At 41.4% G+C, this 16637-nt stretch overlaps 1 protein-coding gene across 3 annotated transcripts in view; it reads right to left on the bottom strand.

The window, feature by feature from the left end:
* Positions 1–9810: 9810 nt before the first annotated feature.
* FAM114A1 (family with sequence similarity 114 member A1) overlaps positions 9811–16637 on the bottom strand; it is a 70103-nt gene continuing 63276 nt past the window's right edge. For all 3 annotated transcript variants that reach the window (XM_066384889.1, XM_066384890.1, XM_066384891.1), the window contains exons 13-14: positions 14929–14982; positions 9811–13193 (exon numbers count right to left, since the gene is read on the bottom strand). In XM_066384889.1, coding sequence (XP_066240986.1) covers positions 13068–13193; positions 14929–14982 — 180 coding nt within the window. In that variant the 3' untranslated portion in view covers positions 9811–13067. The remainder of the gene's footprint in view (positions 13194–14928; positions 14983–16637) is intronic.

Below are 16637 nucleotides of genomic sequence, written 5' to 3'. Positions count from 1 at the left end.
GCCTTATATAGGCTCTCCTTTGATTATTAAAATATTGCTGAAATGGGTCTTTTGTTCATGTAATGCCCACCTTGTGCCAGGCACAGTCCTATAGCAGAGACAGGTTACACAATTATAATGCAGTCTGGGAAGGGCTGGGCTGGGTCTTCACTTCTGAGAAACTGACTTTATCCATCTCTGAATTCTCAGCCAGGTGCCGTTTATGGAAATTACCCAATAAATGCCTGCTCACTTAATGTATGTTGCTGTGGGAGCCCAGACGATGGGCATCTGAATCCGGGAGGGATACGGGAGTGAGAAAAGACTTCCTGGAGAAAGGGGGAGTAATCTGAGTCTTAAAGGATAAGTGGCTGGTGTGGAAGGAACACATGCAGAAAAGACCTTAATTTGAGATCTATGTGTCCTCCAACACACATACACACACACACACACACACACACACACACACACACACACGGGTGGGCTCAGAAGTCTTCTCTCTTTGCAAATAGTAATAACCGTGCTATTCTGTAGTTCAAGGACATTGCAGGAATGACTGTGTGAGAGATGAGCTTTGTTAAGCTTGAGAATGTCAGAGTTCTGTAGGGGTAAAGTGACAATACTGTGATCTATTGTGATATTTTTCACGCTATATAATTTGAGCTTGTAACTGATTAACTAATTAAAGATTAAGCAGGCAGGCCTTAAAGGCTACTGCACAACTGAGAGGATGATGTATTACACAGAGGGTTGTTGGATGGAGGAAAGCCAGCTTGCATCAGGGGAGCACCACAGCCCGGAGCTGTCCGCTGCAGCTCGGGACCACACTTCCCTCTTCACCGTGGACTAAACGGCACCTGAAAGCCCTCTTTTGGAGAGTCCCAATGCACCATTACAAACTAGAAGGTTTGGAAAATTCCTAAAGTTTTTTTTAAAGTTTATTAATGGCTAAATATACTTTTCAAGAGAATTCTTTATTTTTCCCTTTCCAAGTATCCCCTGAGTAACAGTTTTTGAATCATTGCAGTAAGAGAAGATTGAGCCACTGGAGAACTGATGGAATTTTATCCCTCTTTTGGGGTTATATGATAGTCAGATTAAAAAAGTCCAAAGATGAATTCCACTAAAAGCGTCATTTCATTTATGCTAACGATGTTACACAGTAAAATGTTCAGTTAACAGTGTCAATAGGTTCTGCGACTTCAAGTAAAACAAGGTATAATGAAACTAATTTTACCACAGGCTAATTAACATTCACAGGAGAAGTTCTATGGAATCTCCTCACCATTATAACAAGATGACATTGAACGAAGTGTCATTATTTGATGACCTGCTGTACTGATTTTAAGAATGTCTACAACTGCTGAATCCTTTGATTCATACTGGTCCTGCGTGGGCTCCATAAGTTAACTTCCCACTACTTAGAGATCAGAGGGAGCACAGTGCAAGGGGCGACCCACAGGGATCTCTGTGGGCTTTGTTGAGTTGATGAGGAGTTGATTAAGGTGCCTAAATTGATGGGAGACCCTGACCAGGCGGTGGCGCAGTGGATAGAGCATTGAACTGGGATGCGGAAGACCCAGGTTCGAGACCCTGAGGTTGCCAGCTTAAGCGCGGGCTCATCTGGTTTGAGCAAAGCTCACCAGCTTGAACCCAAGGTCACTGGCTTGAGCAAGGGGTTACTCGGTCTGCTGAAGGCCCACAGTCAAGGTACATATGAGAAAGCAATCAATGAACAACTAAGGTGTCCCAACAAAAAAACTGATGATTGATGCTTCTCATCTCTCTCTGTTCCTATCTGTCTGTCCCTATCTACCCTCTCTCTGACTCTCTCTCTGTCTCTGTAAAAAAAAAAAAAAAAAAAAAAAAAAATAAATTGATGGGAGAAATTGATAAAGGTGCCTGAACAGTGGTCTGGGACCAGACTATGAAGGACCTTGTCTGAGTATTTTCTTGAATACTGGGCCAGCCAGTGAAGGTTTTAATCAGAGGACTAGCCACATTTGTACTCTTAGAGAGTCCGTGCTGATACTAGTTAGAAGGGGTCTGAGTCTATGCTGATACCAGATTGTTATTGTAGGCGAGGAAAAAAATAATTTGCCCTTCTGAGTTCTTAGCTGAGACTCCTATAATAAAAGATCAACAAGAGAAAAACAAATAGAAGTTTATTAACATGGAACCTCATGGGAGGTAACCAGGGAAAAATGAGTAGCTCACAGAGGTGGCTTAGAATGCTAGCGTAAATGCCATCTTCACAGGAAAATAGGGGTGGGGAGACAGGCGTCTTAGGGGAGAGTCAATTATCTTTAGGAAAGATAAATGGACCCTTAGACGAACAGATGGGAGGTCTGATAGTTTGTGACAAAGTCTGTCTGGATGTGGTATCAATTTCTAGTCTCCTTTCTTGCGATAAGAGTCGATCTTCCTTGGTTGATAAAACTCCTGGGGAGGAGATCGATGACAACTGAGTTCCTTTTAGGGGATGTGCCATTAGACAGATAAGGGGTGTTCAGAGAAAGCCTCTCTCTGTATTGGCGGTTTTTCAAGTGCCTACAGCTCAAATATTCAACATACCAAAGCGGCATTTTTTGGGAGACATGTCCCAAACCCCTACAGTCATAAGGTATTGAGGCAGCGTATTCTGCTACTTTCAGTATCTATCACACTAGCTCATAAGAAGGAAGAGAAGAAAATAAAACAAGAATGAGGCAATAGGATGGAGACCCATATATACACAGAAGAGGTCATTGATTGCACTTGGAAACTGATTGGGTGTTGAGGGTTAAGAAAAGCAACAGCCTCCTAGGCCGACAGTGAGGCCTCTGGCAGAAGTAACACTGCACGGTCAGCCGAGACAGGGAATGGAGGAGGGAGGGGAAGGATGATGAGTTCAATTTGGACATGTTCAGATTAAGTTTTGCGGGACACCCGGATACTGATGCACAGGAGTCTGGTAGGAAGTTGACTCCATGACTGGAATTCAGGAGTGGTGTCAGGACTCTAGGTCGAAATTTGGGTGTCATCAGCATATAGGTGGGTGGCTGCAGAAACCATGGATACACCTAGTGGATTTCTTTGCTCAAACCAATTTTGGATGAGAGACATGCAAATCATGGACTTCAAATCGAGCCCTGTTATTTGCTAGAGTACCCAACAGTTACAATAAATGGGCACCAACTGGATGAATGAGTGAAGAGGAGGAGTTCGTGAGAATCTACAGATAATTCTCTTCTTTTACTTTATCTCATGATTTGTTTCAGTGTTAGCTCCGAAAAGAAAAAACATATGACTACCTCCAAGATGCCAAAAGGCAACATTTGGATGCCTTTAAAAATCAATGAGCCTTTCATTTTCAAAGCCAGCTAATTTCAGACAATTGGATGTATGTTATTCCCATTAGCTAACGATGGCCTAGCAATGACTGACCGGCTGTTGCCTGCCTGGCAGATCCAGATGGAGACACTCAGCCGGGTGACAGGCTGGGTACCGTTCAGCCAGCAAATGTGTTATTTGACACATGACTTTTCTTGAGTGAATGTGAGTCTTTGTGTTCCTTGTCAGAAACCAAATGGTTTTAAAAGAAAGAGATGTAGAATACCAGGAATTGGCATGTAAAACCCATATCTTATATAGATGGGGACATTATGGTCCCAGGGGCTACAGAATATAGCAAGCCTCTTTGATAATCAGTCACACCACCATCAAGGCAGTATTTGGGGCAGATTAGAAACAAGTTTTCCATTACCACGGATAGATGATTTTTACCTGTCCAGGGAAAGGTATTTCTGACACTTCACAAATCATTGGGGAAATGTTTAAAATGCACAGTTGTGGCCTCAAAGGGCCAAAATGTTTTCACACCTCACTACAGGCACCAAATGCTTTGGGCAATGCCAAGTAAATGACTAATCCATTCTGTAGTTCGGGAAGGTTATTAGAGCTTGGATTCATTATCTGCTGAGACTTTTTTTTCTTTTTTTCTTTCCATTTATTACTCTCCTCCTTTGAGTGAAATGAAGCTGTAGGAGTAAAGCAGAGACTTCAGCTCGTTCAACCCCGACACATTTTTCGTGTCGACGATTTTGCCATAAATTTGGAGAGAGGGAGCGACAGAAATGGCAAATGCAGGTGTTAAAATCCCCATGTGCTACATTTGTCAAGATGAGCAGATTGTAAACTGTCTCTTGCAAATATGAAATGCACCAAGCTAATAACTCTGAACCACAGACTTATTCATTTGTGTGGTGTTTCCCTCTAGAAGTTTCTGAAATTGCTTCTGTGGTCATTACATATCCCAGAGCTGTTCAAGTTTCGTAGGAAGATTAGAGAGACGCTCTGGCTAAGGGAGCTGGAGTCCTCTTCCAATGAGATGGAAACGACACATTTTCCTGTTTACATCATGGCAACAGTCTTTACAAATTATGCATTTGAAATACTTGATTTGGGCTTTTCTGAGGAAAGCAAGGAGAGATTTGTAGTCAGCAATATTGTCTTAGAACCTTATAGGAATGTTGATGACAAAGAAACCCAAATCGCTTTGATGTTCTCATTCAAACTTCCGGCTCTATTGAAAAATAATCTGTGTATTTTCACTTTAAATCTCTGGGCAGGGCCCTATCTTCCTTTCTCCCTGATCAGAAGCAATTTTCTTTTGCTTCTTGTTTTGACTTTAAAAATTTTTGTTACAAGAGCCATCTGTTAATACATTTTCATTATAAAAATATCTAAATATTGCAAATACCACTGGAGTGCCTTTGATAACTGTGTCAAATTCTGACATTCTCTCCAACCCTATAGCAACCCCTTCTACCCCTGTTCACAAGCATTGCTAATAGTTTTGTGTGTAGTTTTTCAGATCTTATTCAATTGTGTGTAGGGGGGGTATGCATGCGTGTGTGTGCATGTGTTATTTTAGATAAATATACTACAAGTGCCATACTATAGTTTTCTATTTACTATCAATGATACACCTCGGGCTCTGTTAGTACAGAGATCTATTTCATCTAGCTGTGGACTGGATGTTTGTGTCCCCCTCTAATTCCAATGCTGAAACCTAAACCTCAATGGGGTGGTATTTTGCAGCAGGGCCTTTGGGAAGTCATTAGGTCCTAAGCGTGGAACCTTCATAAATGAGACACAAGAGAGCTTGCTTTCTCTCTCTCTGCTCTCCATCATGTGAAACTGCAACAAGAAGACAGCCACCTGCAGATTGGGAAGTGGGCTCTGGGCAGATATTGGACCTGCTGGCGCCTTGACCTTGGACTTCCCAACCTCCAGATCTGAAGATATAAATGTTTCTTGTTTAATATACTCTATGGTATATTTGTTATAGCAATCCAAAGTGACATATTCTTTTTATTCTTTTAAACTGTTGCATAATATTCCACAATATTATATACCACAGTTAATTTCAGTGGTTCTAATTTTTCACTATAGTGTACCCCTGCCCCTTCCTGACAAAGAGTCTTAAAAAATCCCTCATAGAGCGATTCTTTTCTAAGTAAAAACTGTATCTTTCATTCACTGTAATGGAAAAAAATGTTTATGTATTTTTAAAATTTATTTTTATTTATTCATTTATTTTTCTTCTTTTTCCAAGTGAGAGGAGGGGAGATAGAGAGATAGACCCCTGCATGCACCCTGACCGGGATCTTCTCTGTAACCCCTGTCTGGGGCCAATGCTTGCAACCAAGCTATTATTAGCACCTTAGGCTCCATGAAGCCATCCTCGGTGCCCAGAGCCAATGTGCTTGAATCAATTGAGCCATGGCTGCAGGAGGGGAAGAGAAAGAGAGAGGGAAGTGGGAGAAGAAAGGGGTGGAGAAGCAGATGGTTACTTCTCCTGTGTGCCCTGACCGGGAATTGAACCTGGGACATCTACACACTGAGCTGAAGTTCTACCACTGAGCCAAACAGATAGGACTTGTTTCTGCATTTTTAAGTCCCCAAATCATACCTATTTATGCTACACACCAAATACCATTAAAATGGATGCAATTATTTCTATATATATGGTTAACATTTTATAGTATAACTCAACCTGATATTTTCCATCATTAATTACCCTATAATACAGCTATTTCTATTCTCATATAATATTTACATGCAATATTTACAGATTGCACATTTAAGATGGATACATTTGTGCATTCAACAAAAAAAATTACTGAGTACCTACAAAGTCCTCAGCACTGCTTTGAGTACTGGGAATATGGTAACAACCAAAAAAAGGAAACCCCTGTCTTACTATCCCTGCACCTACATCATAGTGCAAGAGACGGATTATAGACAAATAAGTAAGATACAAAGGATGTAAGCAGCTGATACGTCCTAAGGAGAAAAGTACAAAGCAGGGGATAAAATATAGAATATTGGCAGGTGGCAATTTGACTCGGAGAGACCTCATTGAGAAGGCGGTTTTCGAATAAAGATGTGAACAAAGTGAGGGAAGGAGCTGCAGGGATGTCTGGAAGAAAACTCTCCCACTCATCCCTAAGATGCCCTCTAGGACCAAATAATTCTTTCTGACGAATAGCCACAGTCTTCCTGGCCTGTGGCTCATCTAGTTTCTTGGCCTTTATCACATTCCCTAGCAGTGGAACTTTGTTCCCCAAAGACCAGAGCTTTCCTGCAGAAGTGTTAAAAGTCAATCACAGTTTTCAGTGAGAAATGGATTGTCCAACATAAGGTTTATAACGTGAGGGATAATGAGACATATAGGCCATCCCCCTTCACTTGGGATCAGAGGCACTGGCAAGAAAAATGTGGTCAATCCTCTGACAGGGAGATTTGTGGAGCAATTTGTCTCTGCCTGAGGCCACAGGATAGAGGTGGGCCCAGGTGTGAGCTGGAAAGGACAAACTCAAACTGAGGGGAAATGAGCTACTGTCGCTTTTTATGACTAGGTGGCTGCTTCTCTGTGGGGTTGGCCTAGCATTTTGTACACTGCATGGACATAAATCCTAGCTCTTCCAACTATCAGTTGCATAACCTTAGGCAGATTACTTCATTTCACTGAGCTTCCTTTTTCCTCTGTAAAATGGGTATGATAATAGTAGCTAGCTTATACGGTTGACGCTGGGAATTAAATGAGGTCGTGGAGATAAAGGGTCAGGAACATAGTAATGACAAGGAGAAAGTTTTGAGATGTTCTACATGAAAGTAAGCAGGCTGAGGGTGGAAGGAGGCCAAGAAGAGGTTAATCGGTTACCTAACAACTGCAGGGATGGCTGACAAAAGTCTGCTCCCATTCCTGAGTGTCTGTTGGAACTCTGAATTATCTGAAGTGGCCACTTCTGTGATTTTCTAAAAGAGAATAGCCAGGGCCACCACTTTCCAGAAAGCACCATTTCTTACTTATACGTGAAGTTTCCCACAACTGACCCAAAGGTGCAACCTCTTCTTCCTACAGACTCTACACCTATCCCAGATCTGCCCCCGCTTTACCTTATCTCACCCCCACCTGTGGCCAACGTAAATTATTTCAGAGCATCTTCCATCTTTCATCCCCCCACTTGATGCATAAAAAAGCCCAACTCCAGGGTGGCGGACACGTTGCCTTTCACACCTAGTGCCGTTGCTGGTGGTTTAAACTTCATGCCCAGGACCTGGCCTTTGTGGCACAATCAACCCTTCCTTTTATAAGGGCTTTCAGAATGTTCTTGTTTAACAGTAAGTACTCAATAAATCAGTATACAACCACCACCACCACAATCACCATCATCATCATCATCACCATCATCACCACTCACCATCACCATCACCATCATCACCATCATCACCATCATCACCATCACCATTACCATCACCATCACCACTCACCATCACCACCACCACCACCATCATCACCGCTCAGCATCACCACCACCACTACCATCATCACCACTCAGCATCACCACCACCACCACTCACCATCATCATCACCATCACCATCATCACCATCACCACCACCATCACCACTCACCATCACCACCACCACCACCATCATTACCATCACCATCACCATCACCATCATCATCATCACCATCATCACCATCACCACCATCACCACCATCATTACCATCACCATCACCATCATCATCATCATCATCATCACCATCAACACCAACATCATCACCATCACCATCATTACCATCACCATCACCATCATCATCATCATCATCATCACCATCAACACCAACATCATCACCATCACCATCACCATCATCACCATCATCACCATCATTTCTTGGGCTTCATAGGGAATAGTGCCAAGTTAAGGGACAAGAAGGCATTGTTCAGTACACCTTTAAACATTTATCAGTACATCATAGTACCTGGTACCACAGATTCAGTTGAAAGGCTGTCGGACAAGTCGGTGATCTTCAAGGCAAGGAAAGCATAAAAAAACAAGCAAATAAAACAAAAAAACCCACACTGCTCCAGACAGGTAGTAGAGGGTTAAGGATTTTCAGGAAGGGTACTGATTTACAATGGGCTTCCCTGGCACCAGAGAAGGGGGGTGGGAGGAGGAAATGGAGCCGTTTAGGACTCGCCAAGGCACCTGGGAGACAGGATGTTGCTACTGATGACCAGGAAGCTGCTTGACGTAAATGTGTGTGAGGTGGTGGGGGATCCGACAGCCTCACCTGCCTTCCTTGCACGTCTCTTTAGTCCCTGCTTGTTCTTGATTTCATGCAAACAACCGAAGCTGATGACCAAATCAGCTATAAATCTACCTCACGGTATAAAGACAGCTAACCATACAAGTATTCAGATGCCTCTGAAAATAACATGGGACTGTTTCTCCCTGATGAGGAGGCTCTGTATAATAATTTTAGATGCTAGGAAGATAGGTTGTACTGACCTGGGTTTGAATCCTGTCTCTGTTTCCCTGGTTGTGTAGCATGAGTTATATAATGTCTCTGCATCTCAGTGTTCTCATGCATGCAGTGGTGATTGTAATAACATCTACCCAATCAGGTAATTATGGAAATTATATGGGATGAAGCATATAAAACACTGAGCACAGTGGCCAGCACAGATAAACACACATTAATTATTATTACATAAGTCTTTTGAATGGATTGTTTTCTGGTGAGATAAACGGAAAAAGGATGATCTAAATTATAGAGAAAGAGAAAAGGAGGATTTTAAAAGCTGATCCTGGAAAAAAGACACTTAATGGCTGTCAAAAAAAAAAAAAAGAAAAGAAAAGAAAAAGAAAAGTCCTGAGAGAGAAAAAGGATCAAGATGGCAGGGACCCAAAGGCAGAGGCTTGGCTTTGCTCTCTGCCAATCCATCTGGCCTTGGCGTCTACGCTGCCTTTTCCCTCCAAGTGGCAGCTGTAAAAGCGGTGTTGCAACTCAGGTCAGGGAGATACACCAACTCTTGAGTCGCCCTGAACTGCTGTACTCAGTGAAGGCATATAAGAAATGTATAATACATATCATCTCTTGCAGCCTAGAATTCCTTTGAGACAGGCCTGTCAAGTGAGTCAGCAGTGACCACTGACAGACATAATCCTATTTTGTTTTGGCTGACAGCTCATGCAGAGAAAAGCAGCCTCTGCTCCAGACAAAGGTAAATATAGCTTAAATCCCAACACAAAACCCGAGACCTTCCATAATCAGCCTCTCTTCCCAGTCTATGATGACCCTAGATGCTAGAGATACTGGAAACTCAATCAATATATTTCTCATGGATGGGTTGCAAAAATTTAATCATTGCTGAAGGTAAAATGGTCAAAGGGTAAGATAACTCAGATGATTTTTAGGACCTAAGCAAAAAAAAAAAAAAAAAAAAGAAAGAAAGAAAGAAAAAGAACAGAATGGTGTCTTTCCTCAAATCTGTTTAATAGCAGATATTGCGTAAAGCATCTATTACAGACGAACATACAGAAAATGAACATAAACCTGAATAAGTAATGAGTTATCTGGAAAAAGGAAACAAATGGGTCACATAGGATTTCTCTTCTTTTATCTGAATCCACTCCTATGACTTTTTGAATTCCATGCAACTACAAAACCAGGGCAGAATTGCAATTCTAAGATGAATTTTCAATATGATCTCTTCTGATGCACCCGTACAAACTCCGAGTGGAAGCTGGATCTGAATATGAAAATGTAGGGCACGCTTGAGAGGAAGATCAAAGGGCAAGTTTTACATTACAGAAATTCACCTGACCCCGAAGAATGATTGCTTTTGTACAATTACACACAGATGGAAGGCATGTATTATGATCCACTCCCATCTGTTCAGGACACGTATATATGTATGTATACACACACACATATATTTTCAGGGAAGAAATGTGTTTATTTCACATTTTTGCAAAATTACTTCCCTAAGATACATTATGTTCTGGACTTCTGAGATGACTATGATTGGAACCTGCCTGCTTTTGTTTCTAACTTAAGCGCAGCATGGCCAGTAGAAGGTGACCTCCCAGCTATGCGAGCACCTGGGCAGCTGACTTCCACCAAGGCAGAAACCTCTCATTTCTGGATTCAGATACCTCCCCCACACTTAGCAGCCCCTAGGCTGGCTGCTCAAGGCGGGTGCTCCCTGCATTCCCTGTGAGCTGTGCAGCGGACGTCCCTGGCTCCTCGCTTAGCGTGAGGAACTCTGCTCAGTCTTGGTGCCCCAAGCTCATCACACCACTCAGCCGTGAGCTTGATGCGCAGTCCAGGGTGAGACCCAGAGAAAAGAGAGACGTCTGTTCTCAGGGGGAGAGAATATTTAAGATCGGGCCCCTGCTTTACGGCTTGGTACTCAGTTTTGCCCTTGAGCAGTATATGTTTCAATACCCCAAAGGAATTTTCTTTGGACATATTTTTGCTTTGGATTTGAAACAGGCTTTTGATGCTTTTTATTTAATAAGGCACAGGCACAGAACTAATACATTCATTATTTAGACTAGAACTTACTTTGCACTTGGTGTAAGAAAAACCTGGCATGCTTGTTCTGGGTAATTGCACGAAGTGAAATGAACCCATGTTATGAGAAGGATTATTGAAGGAACAGAAAACTCCCAAAGTAAGCCTGCTAAATCATTCATTCAGTAACTGACTGACACTTTGCCCAGATTTGGATCCTGTGCTTTGCCAGCTTTTAAAGCAAAGCAAAGAAGCAATTATTTAAAAGTGATGATGAAAAACAGCATTGAAAGAGAGCAATCCTGGAGGGTGGATAAATATTAAGTGAGTATTCTCCCTTAAATAATGTAGTTGGCAGGCCATGAAGCTAGGCTCTGGAGTCACCTCTCAGCTGAGTCTTTGCCTGGCAACTTTCAATATTCTATCATTAAAAGACATGAGAATGCAATGAAATGATGTCACCCACTCTTGAAAGAATAAGTATCTTTATTCTTTTACAGATTTCTATTTTATTTCAAGATTAAACATTTGCTATGTACCAAATGGGGGCAGGTAGGCTTAATTTTGGATATCTCACTTCTTTGAAATGATTTGCTTCTTTTTATATTTCCAGTTACTGTCTATAAATCTGATGCTAAAAAAATCTGATGTGAAGAAATTGTAAGTCCTTTCCTCTGCTCTAAACATAAAAAGTCTAAAATTTCTGAAGAGGTAGATGCAACACTTTCATCATTTAATTGTTTTCCAGATTTAATACCGGAAACATCACAGACAATCAGAAAGCAAGTGGCAAAAAAAAAAAAAAAATAAAAAAAAAAAATCAATTGATCCTTGAATAATTGTTTTTCCAGATTGTAAATAAATTGTTTTTCTGTTTTCCATCTGGCCATTTCAGGAGATACACAAATGAAATATACAACATAGATAAAGGAAATGCTGGTACGGAACAAAGGCAGTCTGCTCTGTCAAGGCAATAAAAGCAACAGCAAAGGAGGGATTTTTCACACTTGCAAAAGTGTAGGCTTTATTTTCCCTGGAGAGAGCCACTGGGCAAGACATCTCATGACAGTACCTGTAAGGATGCCTGAAATGGAAGCATTGCACCCCCCCTCCCAAGGAGCGTACAAAGTTCAGGGAGAGAAGTGCCCATTGGCAATGCCTCTCCTGGCTGCAAGATCTGTGCAGCCCCTCATGGATCAATATACCAGTTAGTCAACCCACACATCAGCATTTTTTGCCCCTTAGAAGCAATGATAGTATTTGCTACTGCTGAGTATGATGTGTGTATTCATAAAATAGCCTGACTCAGCTGCAGGACATTTGAAAATGCAGTCCTAGGGTCTGCCTACTGGGTTGAAACCCTTTAGTTTTCCATTGGAATACTTCCAAGCGTTGTAATTAGGCTATCATGTATTTATGATCATCAAGAAGTCAATTTAAAATGAAATACTCAGTAGTACCCCTTTTCACAAATATTTTCACCTGTATTCAAAATTTGGGATAAAAATGTTCAGAAAAAGTGGAAAACTACAATAACTTAAAAGGTAGAACATTTTAAAAACCATGAATTTACCTTGTTCTTCAATTTTTTTTTAAGGTTTAGGAAAGTTATTAGTATTTTCAAGCAGTTTAGGAATTATTATAAACCCTCTTTCAGAATATCTGTCTCTTCTGGAGTGAGATCATGCTCCTCTATTGTGAGCATACAGTAAGAGCTCAATAAATGCTTGTTTCAAGAATGACTCTAAAGAGATACTTACGTTCCTCTTTAACTATTATAGGTAAATCTATAAGTAGTGTTATCTTTGCCCATGACATTTATGTAACAGAACTAAGTTCAGTATAAGAACTGATTTAAAGGAATACCGTAAGAATGGAAAATTTAAAGGTGAAAACTCAAAGGATTAAAAAAAGTTTAGGGTCTGCCCATGAATTTCTAAATATAGCATGCTTAACTAGGAAAACAGCAATGAGTATTTGCAAATGAATTTCAGGTTACAGGAAATTATCAACACAAAGCTGTGTAAGTTTAAATTAACATCAAGAAAACACAATTCTTTGTAAAACAACCATATACATTAAGAGAAAAGATAGTCTCTTTAAACTCGCATTCTCAATACTGTCTGTGCAAAATTGCTTGTAGTGTCCTCAAATCGGTGTCTGTGGCCAGATGTGTAGAAAACATCAGCGTCAATGATAAATACATTGAAGCAACATGGCCTGCTGTTTCCTTTAACTAGATGGAGTCTGGCCATGTCCTGGCTGTGCTTCTGAACAACTGGTCTGGATATGTGACACCTGCAAAACGGGCAGCAGCAGCTGGAAGGCATCATGGATGTACGTCGTGCTATTGCAGCCCTGGGAGAGGAGAAAAATGTGACAATTCTTCCAGTTTCATAATGTTCCCTCTCACCAAGCCCCACAATATTTTATAGTATTGTTCTTGTGATGTTGGTGCTTAAAGCAAATGTAAACACCTTCCTTGGGATGGAGCGTGCCCAGCTCTTAATGATCTATACTAACAGAGAGAAGAATGCACTCAAAATGAGGCAAGCCGTTCCCATAGACTTTGAGGACACACCAGTGTATCATCATGGCCCGATAAGTCTGCTCTTCACTCTCCTCTTCCCAGCTCAACCCTACTGCCCTGAAATAACACAAAAGCACAGTGTGGAGGGGGTTCTAGTTTGCCCTCACTTATAGAAGAACAAACAAGAGCAGTCTGCATAAAGCTAACTGGAAATATTGGGCACTGTGCAATTATTGATGGCAAACTTTGAACGCTAGCATCCTCCCATGCATGTTGGTACCTTCTACTTGGTTTGGGTATTTGATATTGCTGGGCAGGTTCTATGGTGCTCTAACATACAGCATTAGAGGGAGAGGCCACTGAAAGTTTCAGGTAACTCAAACAGAAGAAAACTTCCTTGGGGAGAATGAATGAATATTTGACCTCATATTCTCCATGACTGACATGGTAAATTAATCTGCTAATACCTTCTGGGTGCCAGGGGAGAGATTTTCCTGCGCTGTTCTGTATTCTGCCTCTGATTGCTTGGCTTTCCTCTTAGCTGTGTCTGTCCCCACAGGACCTGCCCCTGCGCTCCTTGTCCCTCCTGGGAAATTCCTCCAGGTGTGGCTGTGTCCTACACTGTAACTCTTGGTGCCACCACTGTTTTTTTTTTTTTGTTTGTTTTTGTACATTGGTTGTTTTCCTTAACAGTAAGGCACGACTCCTAAAAATGTTTCTAGAAATATCATATAAAGGTAGCCCTCCCTTACTTAAAGTTCTGTAATTTCTAAATTTTGCTATTGATGCCTACTTCAGATGGCAAAAAAACTGTCTATGCATTGTCCATGTTTAAACTGAACTTGGTAGCACCTTATGGCTTCTGCTGGGTGCCCTGTGGTTACAGATACGTCTGTTTCTTATTGTGTAGCCTGTGATGGAAGGTTCTCCTCCACCAACCACAGACAGAACACAATGCTGTATGACTCAAGAAGACTCCTGAGCCTCTCTTACATCCCCGTTTCTGGTGAAGACACAGAGGTGTCAGGGCAGCTGCCTTTGTCTGCCACAAAGTCCTGGTGAGTGGAGCGGCCCCGGAGCGAGCGGTTGCAGGGGATGGTGCCTCTGATCACCAACCAGGCGGAGGCTCAATGATCTACTTGGCCTGGTGCCAGTCTAGAGCTTAGACCCAGATAAACCAAAGATTACAGGGCACGTAGGGATGTGCCCACTTTTACGAAAACCACCACTGAGACAGCATCTTGTTTGCAGCCAGTAATCACAGTGTCAAATCTGGTGTCAAGCTCGACAACAGAAATCTGCTTCTGCTGCACAAACCAGCGACGGGAATAACATGCAAGCTCTGCGTTTCTCTTTATAATCAGGGGTTCTTGAAAATTACGTATTGTTGCTTCACCCGAGGGTTTACAGCTGGCTGAGCTCCGCAATGTAGTAAAAAAAAAAAAAAAGACTGCTGATGATAAGATTTAGAATTGCAGTAACACTTGCTGCCTGGGAGGAAAAAGAAATGTAGCTCTCACATTTGCTTTGTTTCAGAAGAACTTTTTCCCGGGGGCCACTTACCTCTAACAACACACTATTGATCACGGGGTTAAGGACCTCAGCCTTCTTGTCACTCTGTGGAATCAAAACGATGAAATTGACAGATTAGGAGCTCATATTATAAGACTTGCCACATAATGTGTCGTGCACCAGCTCCACGGAGGGACCTCTTAGAGAGGAAGGAGAGAAGCGGAAAGTGTCCTCTAGCCCAGGCTTCGTATCCGCCCCTTCCCCTATGATCTCATTGACTTTTGACAGAAACCCTAGGAAGGGGGAGGATACTAGGATAACCCTAATTTGAAGATGAAAACTAATAGCAACAGGAAGGAGGAGTACCTTGTTTACGGTCACATAGCTAGAAATGTAAACTTTTTAACTATTAAAGATAAGTAGCAAGTCTGGGATTGGGGCAAGGGAGCGAGGCAGCATTGTAGCAGTGCAGGTTGGATCCCGTGTTCACTTAAAATCATTCTGCATTCATTTTGATTTTGAAAAACGATGCATTAAAATATTTTTCTAGACGACTGGCGTTGTTTCTTTGTCTTTTTTCGGGGAGGGCCTTTAATTTTGCAAGTGAGGTAAGTACCTTACTTGCCTGAGTTAGTTCCAGCCCAGTTCATTAGTCTTTATTTTTTTCTGTCTTCTTTTAAATGCAAAACATGGGTATTTGGCAAGAGGGTGTATATTCTAGATTAGCAGCAAAATTAAAACAATCTAAATATAACTTGCAAACAGATCTGCAGAATCAAGTCTGCAAAACATGAATACATGTAAAGCACAGAATACAGAGCCTGCTATAAAGTAGGTATTCAAAAAATGAGCTGGTGTTAGTATCATCATTATTACCTCCCCTGTTGGTCTACCCACCAATAGTCTTCTCTATCGAAAATGTTTAATCTGCTCTTAGACAATAAATAATTAAAGGGACTGGAGAGAGAGGGCAATCTTCATAGGCTGATTCTCCTTAGTGTACCCAAACCAAGGTATATAAATAAAATACATCTTCCCAAACAGCCCACGCTCACTGTACTGTACTGAGGAAACCACAATGAAGTCTTGGTGAAAAAAAAAATCTTTAAAAGCCCAGTCGTTTCAGTAAGTAACCAGAAAATCCATTACGGTATTTGCTTTCACGTTTACTTGATTATCAATAAACCTCTAAAATATAATCAAAATGAGGGCAATAAAATGACATTGGTTTTCAGAATCAATGAGATGTGCAAGCAATTTTAATAGAGTCTGGAGAGCAATATACACTCATTAACTTCAAGTTATGACTAATGGCTGTTTTGGAGAACAGAAACAATGACTTGATGTAAATGATTCATCACAGTACAAGATGAGGAGGATTGTTGTGGCGAGATGGCATATCGGTAAGCTCTGTTTAGACTTGGCCTTTCCTTTCTCCAAAATAATAACTTGTGCGCTTCTGATGTAATGCCTGCAAACATTTGTACACATATGTAAATATGCAGTTGACCTTTGAACAACTTGGAACGAAGGGCAATAAGCCCCCATGCAGTTGAAAATCTGTGGATAACTTTTGATGCCCCCTACACTTAACTACTAATAGCCTACTGTTGACGGGAAGCCTTACCAAGAACATAAACAGTCGATTAACACGTTTTATATGTTATATGTATTACATACTGTATACTTTATAAAAGAGTAATCCAGAGAAAAGAAACTGTCATTAAGAAAATCATAAGGGCCCTGGCCGGTTGGCTCAG

This window comes from Saccopteryx leptura, chromosome 5, assembly GCF_036850995.1.
Source record: "Saccopteryx leptura isolate mSacLep1 chromosome 5, mSacLep1_pri_phased_curated, whole genome shotgun sequence".
In the NCBI taxonomy this organism is placed as follows: Eukaryota; Metazoa; Chordata; class Mammalia; order Chiroptera; family Emballonuridae; genus Saccopteryx; species Saccopteryx leptura.
Note: the sequence above shows the minus strand (reverse complement) of the source record. Positions and strands in the feature narration are given on the sequence as shown.